Here is a 22955-nt window from a genome sequence, read left to right on the forward strand (position 1 = left end):
AACAGAGTTTAACTTGAACACCACGGTTTATCCTCTGGATACGAGTCTGCCAACGTGGCATCTCTCTTTGTCCTGGAGGAAGTCATTTTCGCACGTTTGCTCCAAATAGCCCATCCAGACAGAAAGGAGTTTCAACTTCCCAAAACCTTCTGTGAAAGAGCTATAGAAGAATGGCTGCATCACACAGCTCGCAGCAAACAGTTGAACTGTCTACCTTGGTCCTTCCTGCCTCTTTTCTTGGCCACGCAGCCTCCAGAGTTTTCGCTCTGGCCTCTCACAGCGCAGATCCCTGTCTCCTTTCTCTCCCCTTCCTGTTGCTTCTCCTCACCCAGTCCTTTCCTTCCCTCAGAAGGAACTTAGACTTCTTTAAAGCCTGCAGCAATTCCTGAGCGCATTAAAATGGGATTGTGTTCAAATACTGTATTAGAAAGACTGTCACATGGGCCACCGTGAGCACAGGTGACACAATCCTGATGAAGCTACATGAGTTTAGGCAAATCACTCGAGCTCTCTGGGGTTTCCTTTCCATATCCTGCTCTGAGGGAGGGGAACCTTCTAGCTCTCCCTTCCTGAATGGTGAACGGATCAAGAGAAATAAGCTATATGGAAAGGTTTTAGAAATTATAAAGATAATAAGTTAAAGTTTTTTATTTAAAATTCCACTTTCCAGAAAGATTTGTTTTTCAATTACAGAGAAAGGAAAGGGAGCTGTTGCCAGGTGCCGCCAAGTCTGCTGTGACCTGTGGAGACTCTGTGCACACCACTGCCAGCCTCACAATTGTTCCCATTCCTGAGGCCATGGTTCCAGCCACTATGCCAATTCATCTCCTCAAGGGCAGGGGAGGAAGGCTTCCTAGATAATTATTTGATATTACTAATAGTTATATTTGTACCATTTTTTATAGTTTCTGACAGACCTTTTTGACTATGGTGGTCAGGTGATCTTCAAGAAACTATGAATTCCAGATGAGGCAAGAGAGATGTTGCCATCTTTTCCAGGAAAACAGTGCTACCTGAGATCAGTGTAATTTAAATGCGGGCACCTTAACCTCGGTTTTGTTCCACATAGCAGCTTTCCCCAGCGCTAATTATTTAGCATTAGCATTCTCTCTTAATTTCTCACAAAACTCTCTTCTAATGAGCAGGTATGGAATGATTTGGAGGAAACAAGTACTGTTTCACACCCACAATGCCAAGGCATTATGTCTAAAGTTCTCTCCCACCTCAAAGGCAACATTACTGGGTGTATTTTTGAATTGTGTTAATTTTTGAAAGAACCCCCGAGGTCTTTGAGGCAGGCGGCCCAGCAAAATGAAGTTGATGGTAATTATCCTCATCCCATCCCCATCACAAGGTTGTTTACAAAATAGAAAACTACAATCTTAAGGGAAATTGCTAACTTGTGTTTTGCAAGCACCGATTCAAAAATGAATTACTTGCAATTTAGGAGAGAATGTTAACAAGGCCGCCTTCAGCTTTACCAAGAACTTGCAAGTACAGTCTATAACACGAACTCCATTTGAGTCAAAAGGCTATCTCGTAGAAAGCTAGCTTACTGTCTGAAGCCTTTCTCTGTCCCTCCCAGGCTCTGCTTGGGATGAGGTCGGGTGTGAATACTTTTAGGAGAGGATGATTATTATTGTAAAAGAAATGCCATCAGCTAATAAGCATTCATTTCAGGGTATCCTCTATAAGTTCAGCATATAAAGAATACAAGAAGTAGGGCTGGCTCGACTCTAGGGACTGTCAAAGCCCAGTTAGAGGTTAGAGTAAGCTTTAAACATTCATAGAGCAGCTGGGGACAATTATGAGCTGGTCCAAGCAACATCAACTGCGGCGAGAATTCAGAGAAAGAGGAGGCGATATTAACTTATCTCTTGGATCTGTAAGAAGCTGTAAGCTTCTTAAAGGTCGAACGTGTGTCTTAGTCATCCTTCACCTCGATCAATCGTTCACCTCTGTTTTCTACATCTTTTTTTAGTGTCCCCTCACTCCATGAACCCAGAATAACACCAGGACACAACCCTTCATTTCTTCACCAGTTTCGTAACTGAAGTTTTAGTGAGTGAACTAACGGTTGGCACATATACAGATTGTATACAAAGCAGAAATGACTGTGATCTAGCCCATTGCAACTCATTCTGACTCCATAGGACGGAGTAGCACGGCCCCTGCGGGTTTGTGAGACTGTAACTCCAGACTTTGGAAGCCTCAATCCTTCTCTCCCAGAGCAGCCAGGGATTTCCAACTACTGACCTTGGGGTGAGCAGCCCAATGAATAACCCCCTCCACCACCGGGGCTCCTCAATAGAGCAGGTGCTCGCAACAATTGGTTCTGGCGAAAGAAGAGTGCAAAATCATCCTCATCCTCATCATCATCTTACTCTTTTTACGTAAGAAGAACAGTTCTACGTCAGTACATACACAAACACACTGACTTCTCATTTAGTGACCTGGTTAAATTACAGAGACCAGGTCATTATGTGAATACAGTAGTATGCACCATTGGATAACATATCAAATCGCAAGATGAATGGTGGCTATATCTTTATATAACGGCCAAATTTCATTATCACATACCTGAGAATCATGGCCCAGCCATGAAAATCATAGTCCAGACCAAACCACTGAGATGCATGGCCCAGCCAAGTTAACACATCACCTTACCTCATCTATCACAGCCAGGACGACTCTAACCTTGCACCCTAATGTTTGTTATTGCCAGATGTACATTGTTAATGTGAAAAAATAGTCAAATAATAGTTTTTGGTTGGGGTTTCTATTGTTGATGTAAGTGCAAAATTTTGGCTAACCATCAAGTCAATAGAAGAATAGAGTTTTCACAGGACATAGAGTGATCACTTTGTAAGATGTAAACAATGAAAAAAATAGTTGAGAATAGCTGGCATAGGGCAGTAGAGAGAATAAACCCATATGGATCTGAGCTTTCAAAAGAGGAATGTTTGCATTACCACAGAGCTATGGCCCACTGATGGAAAAGTAAGGGGCCATGAGAGAATGCAAGGTGCTTTGTGTGAGGATGGGAGGGAGGGAGCAGCCTTCACACAGTTGGCTGTGGGGAAACTGATGTTGGGAGAGAGCCAGGCTTCTACTTAAATAATAAATCAGACTGGATTCTGGTACAGACTGGTTATTTCCTGTGGAATGAAGTTTCAATGAGATCTGGCTATGACTAAATCTAAGTGGTTATCATATTTCATACATGCTGCATTAACTGATTGCTTGCGATTACACAACCAGGTCGCTGCTGAAGTTCACCAGAAGCTCATGGAGGAAGAAAAAGAAAGCCAGCAAGTGGAAGCAAGAGAAAAATCTGCCCCGACAAGCGGGGCCAAAAAGCCCAAAAAGGAACCACCCAAGAAACAAAAAGCTGTTGAGAAGAAACCTAAAGGTATAGATGCTTTCAGCACCCACCACCACTGATGCTTTGAGGTCACCTTGGTATGAACAAGTACTTAACCTGATACAGGGGCTGCCGATAAGCCACAGGGTTGAAATCAAGACTTCAACCCAGTTCTTCTTAGTTCAGTCATAGCTCAAGAAGAGGAATCAGTGCAGGTCCAATTTTGTGAAATGTGTATCAGAATGATGGCTGGAATGGGAAAAATCGCAGGTTGATATCCTGCTAGAAATATAATCTCCCTCTTAGAAAACAAAAGCACTATCCACACTGCATAGCAATCAAACTTCTTGGTAGGCAGAGTTGAAACAATGGTGCCCTATTCAAAGACAGCAGCTCACCTCTCTGTTTCGAATGTGTGTCACTCGCTGAAGTTGTGGCAATAATCCAGTGTACAGCATCAGGCTCCTGAAAGCCTCTTTCCAGTCTCCTATCCAGTGCCTCCACCCATGATTTTTTTCCTGTCCGCGTACACCCACATTTTGCGAATCCCAGTTGGGTCTGAATTCACTGCTTCTGCCACACTGATACAGCTGTCTTCATTTGCAGCCTCATTGAAATGCGGGGCCCAGGCTCCTCTGAGTCTGCCATATTAATTGGTAAATCATATTGCATATCACTCCCACCCAACTTGTATATCCAAATATCTAAGTACATCCAGCTAGAACGCACTCCAAAGAGAGTTCTGAGCACGCTAAAGGAACAGTAAATTGAGACCGGCAACTGGAAGATGATGTTCAAATTTGCTGCCACTTGCTGTAGTCGCCCAGAGAAATTTGCAAGTAAGTCCTTTTAATTCGTTCTTTCTTGGTGGTTTCTCACCTGAATCTCTGCCCAGAGGCATGGTCAAAGAGCAAGTAAATAAAGCTCAAACCGAGAGAGATTCTCCCACCCTGACTTACCTTAGGGACCATCTGACGGAGTAGTCCCCTCCCTTCTAAATTCTTCCATTGCTCTGTTTTGTGAAGTGCCCCGAGGCAGAAAAGGAAGAGAAGAAAGGCCCTCCACTGGTCAACCGTGCATGTATTCCTTAGAAATCTGCTTGTGAGATGCGCTACGATGGGCACTAAGGTCACAATCAGCGTCGTCACCGTTCGCCATGGAGTGGACTCCACTTAACAGCCTCACGTGTGTCAAAGTAGACTCGTGTTCCATAGCATTTTTCATGGCTGCTCTATCAGTTGTATCCCCTGGGCTCTTTCCCCCACTGCCTCGGAGGGGACTGGAGCTGCCAGCCTTTCGCTGAGCAGCAGAGTGCACTAACCATTAAGAGACTCCTTCGTGAATACCAGTATTAATAGTAACATTTACCAAAACTCAATACAACAAACAGAAGTCGTGGCCACCCTCTAGAGGCAGAGAGAAACATTTGACCAGTTGTTGTTCTTTCACAGCAAAGGTGAAAGCAAAAAGGGTAAAGGTGACCTTGGTAGCAAGGTCACTTCCTTGCAGCTGGAGCAATAGAGGAAGGCTTCCCAGATGTAGCATGCAGTCAGCCATCACACCTCTTGGTGGGCAGAGGAAGCACAGGAAGGATGGTGGGAGTGACCGAGAGAAAGTGCTAGAAAGGAGGGATCTGAGAGGTTCGTGACACTTGAAGCAAAGGGGAGAATAGAACAGCAGCAAAGAACTTCAGTACATCATCACAGATGCTAATGATAAAGCAAATATGCAGCATTGGAGGGAAATGCTTCAGTGTACCTCAGTGGAATAACTGGTGATATCCAACCCCTTCATTTTACAGATGGCAAACCACAGAAATCCGAAGAAATTAAACTCTTTCATCTGCAACATGCCCATACATTTATTATTGCAATGAGTATATCTTACTGTGATTTATTTCTTTACAATGATGTCTCTTTTTCACTTTTATTGGCACCTAATCCATATAGCATACAAGTCAATAGTTTGATGGTTCAATCATATCCAGAAGAATTGTACAATCATTGCCACAATCAATTTTAGAACATTACCACCACCACCACCACCACTACCACTCCCCCCAATGGTTAAATCGCTTTTGAAATGAGTTGTGTAATCACAATCCGTTCTAGTGGTCCCTCCCTGCTCCGCCTTCATTGATTACTCCTCAAATCCCTTGACCTTCATTATCTCCCCCCACCCCTTTAACCCCACATCCCCATGCAGCAGCTATTATCTCTATGCATCCACTCCTTCTGTGCTTCACAAACTGGAAACAAAAAACAATAGAAACAATAAAAATTGAAATAAAACAGTAAAGATAAAATAATAATATAAAAATTAAAATGAGTAAGGGGAAAAAACTTCAGTATTTAAAAAGCCAGAGAAAGAAGTTTTTGTCATGGAACACACAAAAGATATTTGCACCTGGAACAAATTCAGGTCGGGTCAGTAGGGGAGGTCAGCTGGCCAAGTATCAAGTTGGATCCAGCATAATTAAGATTACCATGACCTCTTCCTGACAGTAAGGCTGTTCCAGACCCTTATCTGCGGCTAGTGGGGAATCTGCCAGTGGCTTCATCTGACCAGTTACTCTGCAGATGGGTTTGGGGCTCCCACTGTCCTCCATAGACGTCTCCCAATTAGGTGTTTAGATTTTAGCTCTGATACTTTTCCCTTTGTCGTATTTGAATTTTGTTATCATTTTTGGATCACTCAAGCTGATGTGCTTCTTCCATGTGGACTTAGTTGATTCTGAGGTTAGATGGCTGCTTGTTTGCATACAAGCCTTTTAAGACCCAGACAGTATTCTGATTGAAAGCCGGGCACCATCTACTTTCGTCACCACACTTTGCTGTAGTCCTCTTATCTTCAGTGATCATTTCATGAAAGTGAGTATTGAGCAGGGCCAGGTTATCAGAACTAACTGTTCCTGCATTGAGGCTAGACATAAGTAGGAGCCCAGAATCCATCTGCATGCCCATGAGATATGCACAACTCAGGTTTACTTTGGTGGCCATAAACAAAAACACCACCAATAATAGCAACAAACACACAGGCAAACAAACAGAAAAAAATTAAGGGGGGAAAAAAGCCGAAGGCCAGGAAACAAAACCAAAAACCCATAGTACCAAAGCAGTGCAACACTGTCCCTCTTCCCCCTGGGGCATAAGGCAATTGCACCGATGACATCACCAGTTTTCCCAATGACACAGCCCTGTGGACATTTCCGCCTTGAGCCGCAACCCATGAGCTGTTGCACTACACAGTTCAATCTCCCAATGGGTTGTGCTCTGTGTCAGAATTGGTGCCAGGGGGCACCTGGATCAATTCTTCCTAGTGCAGATCCCTGCCCAGCAAATCAAAACTTGTAAGGTGGGCATCAAGGTACTAAATATATGGTGATGCTGGAAGCATTTCCATTGGACCGGCCAAGCCAGGGGTGACCCACCAAGGTCCAATGACCCCAGCCTCTCTGGTAAGTCCTTCTGTTGTAGTCCCTGAATGCCACGCTGCCTGCAATGTCAGCTTCCACAATCATCATGGTGCTTACTCAGAAAAATAAATTCTGGCCGTTGTCCCCATAGGTTCCCTAAAGTCGTTGTTTAGCATCCCCTCCCGGTGGGAGGACAAACACTTTGAAGTCAGACTCTCCAGAAGAATATTGTTGAATTGAGCAGGATGTTATAAATCAGGTCTTACCCCTAGGATCTCGCGACCATTTCCAGCATCAACTCCTCAGGCAAATGCTGGACAAATTCTTCTTTTCTAAGGCTCTTATTTCAGCGGTTCTCAAACTGTGGGTCATGACCCCTTTGGGGGTGAACGACTCACAGGGGTCACCCAATTCCTAACAGTAGCAAAATCACAGTCATGAAGTAGCAATGAGAATAATTTTGTTTGGGGGGAGGCACCACAACATGGGGAACTGTATTAAAGGGTCGCGCCCTGAGGAGGGTTGAGAGCACTGTCTTAGGTCATCATTAATGTGCTTGCACTGCAGCACTGATTAACATAATTGGGTAGGCTACAGCTCATGCATATGAATCATATTTCAGTCATATCTTTCTGAGGTTGCTCTCTGACTTCTTCCTGGTGGAGACCTGGGAAACATTGGTAATAACAAGCTATCTTCTGCCAGTGGCTAATGACATCTTCTCTACATTGGCTAACTCCATAATCCTCTCTCTGCACTTGCTGCTACCTCCTTCCTCCCTTATTCTACACAGAGATAAGATACCACCTGGAAGAAGGTGGGACTGTCAGCATTCTACCCTTACTGTGACAAAGCAGGGTTTCTAGCTTCCAAACAACTATGGCTGGAGAACGCTATAGACGGTGGACCCGTTTGGTCCAAAGATGGTGTGCGCAAGCGCTTAAGTGTTGGCCGTTTACTTAGCATGTTTCATTACCCGTTCAGGCAAATCACCACCTGCTGCAGAAACCTCTCCCGTAGTACCAACAACCCCAGAGGAAATGGCTGAAATAGAAAAGAGAAACGAACTGAGACTCAAAATAAAGGAAGAACATTTGACCGCCCTGCAATTTGAAGGTAACAGTTGGGGGGGGGGAATTAAAATGGTGCTTTTCATTACAAAAATAGAGCCATAAGAAAATAGCCCACAACGATCTCACCAGTTACCTCATACAATGTCCCTAGATCATAAAGCAAACAGAAAAGGAGGGCGCTTTGGTTGAAGTGTTTTCATCTGCTAAACGGGGGCCAGCGCTGGATTTGACAGACAGATTTCACAGATTTAAGAGTCAGACAGGCTGGCATCCGCTAGTAGCAGTCCCAATTTGCCTGTCTGCCAGTACCTTGAAAAGACGCCAAGAGAACTTGGAAAGGTTTTAAGAGAGGACACCAGTAATTAAAATCTCAAACAATAGAAACAAAGAGAGAATGCTAGGGGACTGGGGGGATTTTTTCCAGGTCCCCAAAGGCATTGGAGCTAGTTTTATATTATAGTGATCATTTAGATAGCAGAATGTCTGAAAGTAGGTTCTTGGAAATATTATTCATAGAAGAGAGAATGGTGCATCTTTATTGTTGAAGCGTCTTCCTCTCTGCAAACAGCAATGTATAGGCATTCCATTTTATGCATCATAGCATACCAGAGATGACGTTGTGAAGAATGTCATTTCCAGAACACTTCATTGTGTTCATGCGCAACTTGTATGCATACCAACAGGCAGTCATTCTGAAGGGTTTCGAATCAGGAGAGATGTGTGTCAGGGTTGTATCCTTTCCATATGTGTGCTATCTGTCTGCTGAGCTAATAATCCAAGAAAGTGGACCATATGAACGTAGCTGGAGGGAGACTCATTCCCAGTTTCAGTACGCAGGTGACACACCTTACTTCCTGAAAGCAAAGAGAACACGAAACCCGGATTAACGGCGATCGAAGATGACAGACTCCAGGATGGGTTACACCTCAGCACCGTAGAAACAACCCCCCCACACACACTGGACTCGTAGACAACCTCACGATAAATGGAGAAAAGATGGACGTGGTCATGTCTGTCATTTCACTGGGCTCCACAATCAGTGCCCATGGAAGCATCAGTCAGGAAATCAAGTGGCCTTACTTATTGGACTGGCCTGCTACGAAGCCACTTTGAAGTGTGAAAGAGCAATGACGTCCTGGGTGACCCGAGACATGGTATTTTTGAGTCCCGTCATACGCCCGTGGAAGCTGGAAGAGGAATAAAGAAGAATGGATATATCTGGATTACAGAGTTGGTGAAGAATCCTAGCAATATGGTGGAGCACTAGAATAACAAACATGTCCTCGAAGAAGTCAAGTTAGATTACTCCTTGGAAAGAGATGATGGTGAGATTTTGCCTCATGTACTTTGAACTTGTTATCAGCAGAGACCAGGCCCTGAAAAAGGCCACCGTGCTTGGTTCTGTTGTGTAGATGGTCGGAAGGAGTTGGAACCAGCCCGAAGTCCCCTAACATCATGCTGGTATCGTAAAGTAAATGCGCCTCCTTCAACTTCACTGACACAATCAGTTTGAAATCGAATTCAATCTACCAGAAAACGAATGTACATATAACACATTAAAAATCTCTTTTTCTATCTTTCAAAACAGAGATAGCCACGCAGTTTCGACTGGAATTGATAAAGACAAAAGCATTGGCTTTCCTTGAGGATCTCGTAACAAAGGTGGTAGACGTATATAAACTCATGGAAAGGTGGATTGGTGAGAGGTACCTGGGTGAAATGGCCAGGTAAAATACTGCATGCATGGTTTTGAGAAATATGCCTTGGTAATTCTGGAGTAGCAACATTGTTAGACTATTAAAAGTTTCACGGATGTAACTGTACAGATATGAATGTCAACCTTTCAGGAGATCACAGCTGTGAACAGTGGCCACAAGCATTATCCCATTTTCTGTTGAATCTTTTCCAACCATAAAACTCATCCTCTGCATGCTCCCCTCAAAAGAGCAAAACTATCCCTGGGCTGCGAGGAATTCTAGATAAGGAGTTACTAAATAGGCACCAGTTACTCCTCCTCCTCCTCCTCACAGATGAGAATAGATCTAGCGGCTTAGATTCGATGCCTGACATCCACATGGCTATCAAGTGCAAATGCTTCTTATTTTGATCAGTTGTACTCAGATGTGTGCTGCATCTATTTATTGATGCTGTGCATATGTATCTCTCCACTCTCTGAAACTGGATACTCTCAGCACCACAACAAAGGAACACCTTGGGATGTGGGGATCGTGTTCCCTTGTTATAAAGGAAAACTCTTTGGTGATACAAACAAAACAAAGAGCTATCACATAGCTTTGAATTGCAAATCCTTTCCCTGGCATTTCCCCGCCTCCCTTTCTTGAAACAATGATTAGAAATCCATTCAATAGCAGTAAGTTTGGTTTGGTTTGGTTTGGTTTGGTTTCTGGGGTCCATAACCCTTGGTTACCTTCCACCAGGTGGCGCATATCTGTTGTAAAATCCTAATGATGGTTGAAGTCTACTTGTGTAGTCCCGCCTTCCTCCTGTTCTTATCTATCTAATGCCCTGCCCACAGTCCCCAGCACAAGGCCACTGTCATGCTCACCCTAATTAGATAATGCATGCTATCTGAACACTCACAAAGACAGCATGCTGGGATTGAAGTCAAAGGTAGCTTTTAAAAGAAATCACCTAGCCCTATTTTTCACTTTCAGTGTATGAATAATTTAATGTTCCTGGATGATATAAAAGCATATTAAATATGCATTTTCCCATGAGAATCAATCTTTTATTCTATGAACAAGAATCTTCAACGCAGTGCTATTTGACTCATATGAACACAAGTAAAATTGATGTCCGTCCTTATTTGTATATCTTTTGGGTCTTTGAAATGTTGTTTCAGTAATTAGGGCCACAACAACCATTGTCCATACAGTTTAAAGTCATTCATATTAGCAACCTTAAGATAAGGAAATGGTGTGTTGTTTATCGTCATCCCTGTAAAAAATAAAACAAAATTCAGAGAGTTTAAGAGAGGCCCCAAGTACCTGGCCCTAAAGAATGTCCTAGAATGAGAGCTTAGCTACTCCCAGTCTTTCTACTACAGCACAGTGGTTCCCAACTATCGCTGCATGTTGCTGTTATAGCCACAGCATCTGGTTAGCACCTTTTACTTTTTGTGGAGCAAAGCAACTTCAGTGGATTTTTGTGCACCAGAGCCCATTCTGAGACTAAACTGTGCCTTAGGCAACATCAAACTCTGTAGCATAAAAGAAAGAAGAGAAGGAAATAACTCAGTGCCACCAAGTTGGTTCCAACTCATAGGATCCTCTAGGACCGAGGAGCACCGTGCCTGTGGGTTTCTGAAGCTATAAATCTTCGTGCGAATAGAAAGCCTCATCTTTCTCCCTCAGAGTGGCTGGTGGCTTTGAACTGCCACCAGGCCTCCTCCTTTGACATAAATTCAGAGAAAATCCACTCTTCTAAAATACTTTAACAAATCTGCTTCACTCTTTGATGTATCCCAGTCCCAACTACACGTTTATTCTAACAGTGTATTCTACCAGCAACTCTGATCCCTAGGAGCCCCGGGTGGTAAAGTGAGTTCCCCACTGGGCTGCTTATGGCAAGGCCAGCAACCCAAACGCCCCCCCCCCACCTTCTCTCCCTACCCCCCCCCCCCCCCCCGCCCCGCTCTCTGGGAGAAAGAGGACGCTTTCTGCCTCCTGCCTCATTTCTTCAGCTGTCTCAGATAACCACAGGGCAAGTCTATGTCCTACAGGGGAGCTATGTGTCCACATCAACTCGGTGCCAGGGAGTTTGGTTTGGTTTGATTTGGCTGGGGGTGGGGGTGGTTACTGTACATGAAATTCAGGATAGGTAAATGTATAGCGATAATAACTGGATTAATGGCAAGGGAGGTTGGGGGAAATGGAGAGTGAGCAACAATGAGTACAAGAAAGAAGCAAATGTCCTAGAATTGACTGTGGTGGTGATTATGCAACTCTGGACTATGATAGAACCATTGAAGTGCCTGATATGTGAATTATAAACCGATACAACTGCTAAAAAATTTTTTTTAAATAAAGCCATATTTACTAGGTTCCCTTTTTTTTAAAATCACAAACCAAACCAAACACATTGTGGAGTCCATTCTAGCCCCTCATGAGCCTACAGGACACAGGAGAACTGACCCTGCAGGTCCCTGAGATGCACAAGCTTCATGGGAGTAAACAGTGTCATCTTTCTGCTGAGCCTTGGGTCGTGCTGCATGTAAACTGCTGCTGTTGATAGGTGCTGGAAGTCACCTCTGACTCCTAGAGACCGGTGCACAAGCGAAGGGAACACTGCCTGGCCCTGCACCAGCCTCACGATGGTGATGTTGGGGGCCATTGGTGCAGCCACTGTGTCACTTCATGCCCTTTAGCACCTTCCATGTTTTTGTGGACTCTCTATGGTACCGAGTACGGTGTCTTTTCCCAAGGGCTGGTCTATCCTGACAAGATCCCCAGAGTACGTGAGACTAGGTCTCACCAAGCTTGTTTGGAAAGGAGCTTCCTGGCGGCGCTTCTCCGAGGCAGGTGTGTCTGTCCTTTCGAGGTGCTTCGCCATTGCCATGTTCAAATCCATTCATCCTTTTGGTTTTTTAATCATTTTATTGGGGGCTTATACAACCCTTATCACAATCCACGCATCCATCCATTGTGTCAAGCACATTTGTACATCCATTGCCCTCATCATTCTCAAAACATTTACTCTCCACTTAAGCCCCTGGTATCAACTCCTCACTTTTCTCCCTCCCTCCCTGCTCCCCCCTCCCTCATGAACCCTTGATAATTTATAAATTACTAATATTTTGTCACATCTTACACTGTCTGACATCTCCCTTCACCCACTTTTCTGTTGTTCATCCCCCAGAGAGGAGGTTATCTATAGATCCTTGTAATAGGTTCCCCCTTTCTACGCCACTTTCCCTCTACCCTCTGGTATCACCACTCTCAGCACTGGTCCTGAAGGGATCATCTGTCCTGGATTCCCTGTGCTTCTGGTTCCTATCTGTACCAGTGTATGGTCTAGCCAGATTTTTAGGTAGAATTGGGCAAATCTATTCATTCTTCTGGGTCTTCCTGCATCATTGCTCAGCTTTCACCCACATCAGAAATGATCGAAAAGACCATGTCTAATAAGAAGCATGTATTTTGTTTTTAATCAGTACAGATTTATTCATACTCCACTTTTTTCAAAAAAGGATTCAAAGAGAGATTAATTTTCCTACATGTAGACTGAACTGTCTAACTTAACTGTATAATGTATTCATTTTGCATATATGTCTTATAAGTCAACACGAGTGATCTCATACAAATGTTTAATGGAGATACTTATTTTTCCTCTTATAGCGTTAAAAAATTAACGGAGGTAGCTCGCTATCACATTGAGACAGCTACAAAAATTCAGAATGAGCTCTATTTGAACCAAGAAGACTTCTTCATTAATGGTGATATAAAAGTCTTCCCGGATTCCCCACCACCAGTACGTCCTCCACCTGTAGAAACAGAAGAAGACGGAACGCTGACTATCGAGCAACTCGAGAGTCTCCATAGTCAGTTCTTAGACATAGCCCCTCAAGGTAGGAGAAACAACTGTCCCAAAGGAAAAAAAAAAGAAAGATTAATGGTAAGCTAGATTATAATCACTCGCCCACAAGTGACATCAACCCCGTGGAGTATATCACACTACCACAGCACTGACCTTGTTCCACTTTACTGCCTATTTGCTTCAGGCAGCATACAATCTGAAGACGAGGTGATCCCCACTCTGGCTCCTCTTCTTCACTGTCCTCCCCAGCCCCTGGAGGGACAACCTGGTAAATTTGAGTGTGGTTGCCTTTGGCCATGGAGAGGCAGCCTTTGTGCACACTTCTGATCTAGGTTTGGCATTGGGATTACGCATTCGGGTTTCTTCCTGTGAGGGGAGGACAGAGGGCAGAGACGGTGCCTTTTCTATTGGCCCTGTCCCTTGATGCGTCACTAACAATGACTCGAGGTACGTTCTTGACACATTGTTAGCTCAATCGCTTAAATAACTTGTTCAGAGGTACATGAACAATGTACCCGTCACAATGTATCACTATGGCTCTACAGCATCCCTTCACAATGTATCACTATGGCTCTACAGCATCCACACTGGCTCTCTTTGTCCCAGGCTCTACCCACAGCCAGATGGTCTTCAGCATCCCAGTTACTACAGATAGCCATTTCCTGGCATAGGTCTGGACACCAAGTCACCAGCAGTTAAACAATTGGCCCATGTCTGAATTCTGAGGCTTCAAACTCTGCCCCTTCTCAACAGGAATGGATTTTCCTGTTGCAAACTGGTTGATTTTATCTTCTGCCATCATCTCCTTATTAGACAATCACTTATTTTCCCTAGAGGACACTCACCTGCTTTTTCGTCTAGGCTTAGCATGATCCCACTTTCATAATGATAATATTTTGTTCAATTTTTAAAAGTTATCTCCAGACATACACCTCACGTCTTATTCAGGGTGCTACTGTGCTCTGCTTCTGAAGGCTCCCTTAAAATGAACCCGGTAGAGGACACATCCCCTGGCAGGGCTCAGCTCAGCGGATGCACGTGAGCGGCACTTACCCCTCCCTCTCCGAGGCATGAGTACAGGGCACGAGGAGAGTGACTCTATAGAAAAGCGTAGAACCACCCCTGTTTCTGAGATTCTGAGGCTGTAACTTTTTGCAGGAGTGGAAAGTCCCATCTTTCTCCCTCATAGCAGCTGGTGGTTTCAAACTGCTGATCTTGTGCTTCCCAGCCCAACAATGCACAGCCATGAGGTCACCAGGGCTCCTTTAGCTGCTTTTCAACAGCTAGTACCAAAATCTAAAAGGAAAAAAAAGTTTAAGTATTTTTCTTCTGAGTATTGGTCAAGCCACTTGAAAATTCAAAGTAGCGCCTACTAAAGTTAGTGTAAAATTGGGGGGCGAGATGCATCATATAGTGAGTGTATGCTTATAGTCAGCCATCCTAAGTCAACTCCTTAGTGTCCATTTCTGGCACTTGTGATAATTCTAAATCGCCCTTGGTGGAGGTAGCAATGAAATAGAATGTACTGCTTGTTGATATGGCTGTCACACACACAATAGCCTTATACATCATAATGCAAAATGCCATGGCACCATTGGGTAATGGTTGAATTTTTCTTGCCACCTAGCAAGCTCCCATACTTTAGAATTTTTGAACAGCTTGCAGCGATGTGTGATGAGTTAGCAAGACATTTGTTCCCACCCTGGTCTAGGCATCCCTTCCAGAGCACACTGCCAGCACAAAGTGAGATTGAGTGAATACATTTGAAAATGTAACTGTAGCCAGCTTCCCAACTTCGGTACCATGCCCCCCATGGGGCAGGCCCTATGCATGCCTTTGATATGTGTTGATCCCCTGCTGGCCCATCACAACCCCACAGTGGCATGATTGGAATCGGATGGGACTTTTCAAATCTGAGGCTGCCCACAATCTTAGGGAAATGACTTAACCACTCTCTCACTCGCTTTGCACCTCCGTAAAAATGGCATCGATGACTCCATGGGGCTGTTAGGAAGGCTGACTCCGTTAACGTCCCAAGAAAAATATCAAATGCATGGAATGTATGATTGTGTGTGTGTGTGAGAGAGAAAGAGAGAGAGAGAGAGAGAGAGAGAGAGAGAGAGAGAGAGAGAGAGAGAGAGAGAGAGAGAGAGAAACCTATGAAAGCCAGAACTTGATCACACTGCCTTATTTCTCCAGGTCTCAAAAGTGTTCTGCCTTTTATAGGCAGCAGTCTTACTGTTTTGCTAGCTCTCATTTTTAATGGGAAATGTTTGTTTCTCTTTTCCCTTGTATGCTGATTTCCACAGGTATTGCTGCATATATTCATTATATCTTATATATTTTATTATATAATTATGATTAGTTACATATTTATAGTTACCCACTCTTACTGCCAGCCAGTCAATTCTGACTCATAGCGGCCCTATCGGATTATGAAGGACGATTCCTTTGGGTTTCTGAGACTTTAACTCTTTAGAGGAGTAAACAGCCTCCTCTTTCTCCCTTGGGTTCCAACCTCAGACCTTGTGGTTAGCAACCACCAAGTGCATAGCCCACGACACCACCAAGGCTCCTTTTAGATTACAATACACAGCAGTATGTATTATCAAGAAAAGCTATTCTTATTGTCCTCCAAAAATATAGCTAGAGGTTCTGAGACGCACATTCCCTAATATACACATGCAGCATTTACCCTAGAGTGCTTCCAGGAAAAAAAACACACACATGACTGTTAAAATTAAAGCACCAGTATGCCGTTCCTCAGGGACTCAAAGTATCCAAAACAGAAACACTCCCTTTGTGTACTGCAGTATGCTCTGAGTAGCTACACCTTGTCTCCAAACATCAAGTGCCCAGGAAGGAGGACAGCCTTCCTTGCTCAGAAGCACTGGGCAAACGAGAACACTTTAGCAGTGTTCCTCTGCCTCCACTCAACCCTGAGAACTCCGTCTCCTTGTCAGCCCATCAGTGTCTGTGTGATGCTCTCTAAGTCAGTCCCTCACTGGTTAGGCCTCTGCTGAGAGGTAATATGGGGAGAACAGCAGCCAGCAGACTCTTTACTCTGCTTTTTCTTCCAGAGCTGTGACCTGTTTTAATAAGCTGACCAGGACCACCCTTTGAACCCCACTTGAAGACCCTTCTTATGTTGGGTGACTGATCTCAGAGGCCAAGGGCACACATTCAGAACTCTAGGTGATCGTGGTTAAGATGATTCATGCAGCTACCCGGTTTTTAACGGAATTCAAAGAGGAAGTAGCTATTATGCCTAATTACATTAGCTTATTTTACATGAATTGGGTCATTATTTAGAAGTATGATTAGTACGATGCTTGCTGCCTGTGTGGTTGTCATAAGAGATAACCCAGGGGAGAAGTCTGAATTGAGCCTTTGGGAAGAGTAGCAGAGAGCAAGGCATCCCAGCAAAGGGAAAATGGAGGAGACTCCCAGATTGTAGTGTAGTGCAATAGGGAAGCACTTGGTTGCTATTCAAAAAGTCAGTAGTTTCACCACTGCAGAGCAATATGAGGCCGTCTGCTTCCATGAAGTTTTATAGCCGGGGAAGCCCCCAGGGGCAGGTCGTCTCTCTACTAAAGGGTCACTACAAGGCAGAATCAACCCCAAACTCATGAGTATGCCATTTCCTGGTCACTGCCATTCAGTCTAGCTGACTCATGGAGACCCTACAGGACCGGGTAGAACTGCCCTTGTGGGTGTTTGAGACTGTAACTCTTTATAGGAGGAGAAAGCCTCATCTTTTTCCCACAGAGCAGTTGGTAGTTTTGAACTTCTGATCTTGCAGTTAGCAGTCCAAGGCATCACCACTGACCGCACCCCCAGGGCTCCTCTGATATTTCTAGGGAACAGAAAAAGCCAGCTGTAGCACAGGGCAGGGGGTAAGAACACAAAGGTAGCTTGTGGTGAAGTCTCAGGCGGCAGGTAAAGGACACACATTGGGGCAGGGGTGGGGGACTGGCTATAAAGGGCTTGCTGAGGTCACAAAAAGTAGAGAAAGGATTGTCCTCCAGCAGAATGGATTGTCTGCAGGGTGAGCAGACCCTCTGAATTTCACTGGGAGGCAGGAGAAAGGGCACTTGGATCGTATCCCGAAAGAGATAACTGGAAAGTTCTATGAATTATTCTAAGACCCCATGAAAAAAATTAGAAAAATATGAATCACATATTTGCAGCTAAATGTTTTGAACTGAGATTTGCTTTACTCAAGTTAGTCTGACATTTACACAAACCAAGAAATACAGAAAAGTATCTTAGAGAGGGATCATAATATAAACACTGGCACTATTAACCCAAATAACTTGCCAGGTGGCCAAATCTAGGGATTCTCGCCAAGAGGACTGTGGGCCCCTGTGCCCTTTGGTTCTCTCAGTGAGTGAGCGCCTCCCACTGAATGGGATTCAGATCATGAAAGGCAGTCACAAATCTCAAATCCTTGAATCCAAAGTTGTTGCGTCCATTCCAATTCATGGCAACCCCATGTTAGGTGCAAGGTGGAGAGGAAGAGCGCCCCCCCTCCCCCAGGGTCTTGAGGGCTATGACCTTCAGGAGCCGGTGTGCATTGGACTGCTAACCCCAAGGTCACTCGCTGGAACCCTCCCTTCCGCTCAGCTTCCCAAGAGGAAGACGAAGCGTTCTACTCCGACCAAGAGATTCAGTCTCGGAAACTCGCAGTGGCAGTTGCTCCCTGTCCGACAGACAGGGTGGAGCTGAGTCATCCGAGACTGGACTGCAGTGAGTCTGGTTTTTCCTGGCTGGTTCTTCCACGGTGCCTCTGAGAAGCTGGCATCCAGGTGCCCAGTCATGAGCACCCAGGAACTGCCGTGGCGACACTAGTCAGGCCAATTCTAAACTATAAGATGAGGATGATCAATTGTGAGAATTCGATGCGACAGATCACTCACCGCATTTAAAGGTAACAGACTGTGTTAAATGAGACAATCTGTGAAAAAGAGTAAAGGCTTATCAGAATGCCCTTCAAAATAGTAAACACTCCCTATTTACTGAGGAGTAAATCACCCAGCAATGTCCCAGAAATCACGAGCCCCTGGGGGAGCGGGAGGGCCGGGAGGGGGCAAGGGCCCCCGCCAGCCTGAGGCTAGCCATCGATGAGACCCTTGATCACTTAACCATGCGGAGTTCTTTTAAAGGAAGAACTCCTCCCGAGGGGGCGCGTCGAGCCACCCAGGATGGGAAGAGGCCACGGACGCTGGACTCTTACCTGCCCAAGCGGGATCATCCGTTCTTGAAAATCTGGCTGAAAAAATTCCCCTGGCTGGTCTACGACGAGCTGCTGAATCTCATGTTCTGCGGCCTGTGCCGCAAGCATGGCGTGAAGTCCCGGGGGCGCCACGGCAGCCTTTTCTACGGGACCGACCACTTCCGCGCCGAGTTCCTGGGCGCCCACCACCTGAGCGAGGCGCACGCCCAGGCCTCGCTCCTCGAAGCCACCAGCGGCTCCCCGGGGAGCGGGGCCAGTGCAGAGCTGATGGTGAAGACCATGAGCCAGGTCACCCTGGGCCGAGTGGAGAACCTGTTCAGGTCGTGCCACGCCATTGCCAAGACCGGCCACTCCCTCAAGGATTTCATTTGGATGTGCACCTTGGACGACATGAAGGGGGTCGACATCGGCTCGGTGTTCCGCACCAACAGGTCGGCGAGGACGTTCGCTTATTACATCGCCGAAGTGGAGCGGAGACACCTCCGCGAGAAACTGGACAGGTGCAAATTCTTCTCGGTCATCAGCGACGGTGTCCCCGACGGTCCCCAAGAGGCGGCCGAACTCGTGTATGTGCAGTTCGCCCAGGCGGGCAGGGTGCACTGCCAAATCGTCGGGGTCCAGGCAGTGGCAAAGCAGGCCCCCCGGGAAGTCAAAAGCGCCATCGAGAGAACCCTGGAGGCCAATCTGCAAGTCCGGCTGTCGAGCCCTGCCTGGGCCAAGAAACTGGTAGGGTTTGGCAGCGACGGCGCTAGGGCCCTGGAGGGCCAGGACCACGGGGTGACCCTGCTGCTGAGAGAAATCCAGCCCTGTGTGCAGACCGTGCACTGCTTTGCGCACCGCCTGGAGCTAGCTTATGAAATGGTTTTCCAGAACATTCCACTGTACCTCGGGGTCAGAGACCTCCTCCACCGTGTCCACCACTTCTATCACCACTCGCCTGGGCACAAGAGTGCTCTGATCTCTGCGTTCAATGGCCTTCACCTTCGACCTGTAATGCCTTCTCCCATCGGAGGCCGGAGGTGGCTTCACGACTTACAGGCTGCCCTCCAGAGCTTTCTCAAGGGATATCCCGCCGTCGTCCAGCAACTGCAGACAGTAAGTGATTCTGAAACTCTGTACGTGATTTTCAGACTAGCAGAACATACTTTGCGTTGAGCTCTCTGAAAGGGTACTTTGGGGAAGAGTAAACCCCTGTGTTCTTCCTAACCTGTCTTACAGGCAGGTGAAGGGAGCGCTGAAGGCAGTCACCAGAAAGCCCAAGAACTTCTGGAGGCCCTTCTCCAAGCCGACATTGTTAAGTTTGCCCACTTCCTGGTAGATGTCATTAGTGTTCTCAGCATCCTGTCCCGTGTCAATCAGCATAGAAATTCCTCCATCGCTGACATCTTTGCCACCTTACAGTCCACCCTGGAAATGCTCAGAATGTACCAGTCAAGGTGAGGGCTTGGGAATGGTCTAAAGCTCTGCCCAACCAGACATTTTGACTGGAAGAGCATTTGCCAGGTGCATCGTCATTTACAAGTCTATTGGGGGCTGGGGTGTGTGTGCTTCATTTCCCCTAGACCTGGGCCCAAAGAGCGCAGGGTGGATTCAGCCACACAGTTTCATGGTCATAATCTCAGCGGAAACAGAGACATTTCCTCCGTGAGAAATGTGATACTGACGCGTCTCATCGAGAAGCTTCAAGGCTGTTTCCAAGATGCCAGCCAAGATGTGGTGCGAGCATCCGTGATCGGAAGCTTCAAACTGTGGCCTGGAAGGATCAATCGAGGTGACTCCTATGTGCTGAGCCTGCATCCCCTGCCCTTTGCTAACTTGTGGGGGCTTCCTTCACATCGGTGACTTTTATTTTGAATCTCAAATGCAGAATTTGGAGAAAAGGAAGTATCCATTCTGATTGCACATTACGAACCAGTGTTGGAAGCTGCCAACGTGAAAATCGATGAGGTGGACACTGAATGGAGCATGTTGAAATGGGAGATTTATGCCCGGTAAGGAAGCCAGCAAGTTGGGTAAACTACTGGATATCTTTAAGTAGTTGGATAAATATTTGTTTGCTCTAAATCTTGTACATCTTTCATTCTCCGTTCCAGATTTCAGAACATTCGCAAGTTGACCTGGGATTCTGTGAATTCAGTTTATTTAGAAAAGTATCCGAATATCCTGACTCTGGTAGACCTGGTATTGAGCCTTCCTGCGAGTTCAGCTGAGGCAGAACGTGGCTTTAGTCAGATGAAGCGTGCGACTGCCCGCACGCACGTGAAAATCAAGGCTGAGAATATGACCGATCTTCTAGTGATTCAGCTGAATTCCCCAGACATTAATAACTTTGACCCTAGGAAAGCTATCCATTTATGGAATACAAGAACACTCGCTTCACCTGCTAATACAAGATTTAACTCTGATTTTTCATCAGATTCAGAAAGCTATGATGAAAGTGATTAGTCATTTTAAAAAGGTGGGAACAAAGGTTAACTTCGTCATTGAACACAGCCAAGTGGAAGCAAAAGAAGATTTGCAAAAAAAAAACAAACAAACCAACCTGAAATGTGAAAGGAAAACACTAACTAGTCTTCACCAAACAGAAAGGACATTTTACATCTTCCGGAGCACGAGGTCAACATTGGTCCTCCTATAACTTTTTAAGCAAGACTTGGCATCCTTTCTCATTGTCTGCATAGCAGGCTATACTTGAGCCGTGGTGTTGTTTTGATGCTAAAACTTTCGGACAGTTTTAAAGACCGCTGTTGTTTTTGTTGGTGGAAGTCCTTTCTGACTCACAGAGACCCTCCCTCTGTGCAAGAAAAAGAACAAAGATGCATCCTCTGGTGGAGCCCTTGTGGCAGCTTCTCTGCCCATTCATCTCACTGAGGGTCTTTCTCTTTGTGGCTGAATTGAGTTAGGCTTGGCATCCTAGAGGCTTCTCCTGGATCATTAATGCCCTTGTATTAGCTAGCTAACGTTTAGCCAAAGTGAAGAGAGCTTTTGTCTCCATGAACACCATTTGTAAGTGCATCTGTTACTTCTCATTATATGGACATCACACCACTGCATGCCTTCGCCATTGATGTAGCATGGGCTAACTGACACTGACCTCCACATTTCACCCTCAGAGCCGTGGCTGAGCAATTTCTTTGTAAACCAAAGAACTATTTTACAACACTTGGTTTTCCACCACCATTAGAAAAACTAACAGTTGGCTGTTCCCTCATCAGACTTTGAAATACGCTGAGCTGCTTGATTTCAACAGCTGTGTTCATGGTTGCATCTTGAGGAGCATTACAGGTTTATTTCTATTTTCTCTGAAAACCAACGTATCAAATAAAGCTCATGTTACTGAAGAAGGTCCCCACCTGGGGAAATGGTCTCTATAAAATTGAGGACTCAGGTCGGGTCACCATGGATGCAGAATTCAGCTCTGAACCAGCCTGCTGGATGGCCATTTACACCAAATAACCAAAAGTCCTGCTCTTCTTGCTCCTCGGAAAATTACCTTCCAACTTTCAAAATTGAACATGGTGATAAGAGCCCTGAAATTTTAAAAGGATTGATGTGTTTTTTTCCTAAAGATCAGGAAGAAATGGGGTAGGACTTTTAGAAATTTGAAACATTTAGACGTGAAAGGGTAACATTGAGATGCCACGTGTTTGCTTTTCACTCTTTTTTTCATCCTAAACAAAGAATTCTGCACTCTGGACCTGAAAGATACCTGAATAGATACCTGAATACACTTACGACTCCTCCTGGTTCTGAAAGGTAGTTCTGCCCTGTGGTGGTAGCCAAGCTTTTTTTTTTTTTTTTTTTTTTTGCTCTCTTTTGGTTTGTTTGTTTTGTTTTAAAGCAGAGTCACCACTTTTGTCGTCTTTTTCTTGGCTGATGCATGTGCATGTGAGTGGAATTGAGAAGCTGACAAAATAGATGTAAAATAGGTGCTTCGTTTTGGATAAAAGTAGTTTTGTACATAAGAGGGAAGCATTTCAAAGGTTAGTGATCATTTATTATATCCTTTGGAAATATGGAGCCAATTCAATGATTAAACCAGCCCCTTCTACCCAGTAATTTAACAATCCAAAGCTTCCTATGTTTACAAAGGTAAAATACATTCTGATCTAAAGGGCAGCATGAGGCTAATGGGTTACCTTGTTCATAATGGTGGTCTGCATGCATCTGAAACACTTTCACACACTTTTGATCCCAATTGTTTACTTTTATTCCCTAATGCATAAAAGGAACCTTAGAGAATGCAATGTGACCTATCCTGAGGTCAAATAAGAATCCAAACCAAAAAATTAAAGTCTCAGAATGGTGCCC

At 45.1% G+C, this 22955-nt stretch overlaps 1 protein-coding gene across 1 annotated transcript in view; it reads left to right on the forward strand.

The window, feature by feature from the left end:
- Positions 1-22955, forward strand: part of SPEF2 (sperm flagellar 2) — a 202695-nt gene that overhangs the window by 149661 nt on the left and 30079 nt on the right. Inside the window, exons 26-29 of the mRNA XM_075540928.1 lie at positions 3262-3412; positions 7764-7895; positions 9441-9579; positions 13210-13439. Of these exons, the coding sequence (XP_075397043.1) occupies positions 3262-3412; positions 7764-7895; positions 9441-9579; positions 13210-13439 (652 nt within the window). The remainder of the gene's footprint in view (positions 1-3261; positions 3413-7763; positions 7896-9440; positions 9580-13209; positions 13440-22955) is intronic.

Source organism: Tenrec ecaudatus, chromosome 2 (genome assembly GCF_050624435.1).
Source record: "Tenrec ecaudatus isolate mTenEca1 chromosome 2, mTenEca1.hap1, whole genome shotgun sequence".
Lineage (NCBI taxonomy): Eukaryota > Metazoa > Chordata > Mammalia > Afrosoricida > Tenrecidae > Tenrec > Tenrec ecaudatus.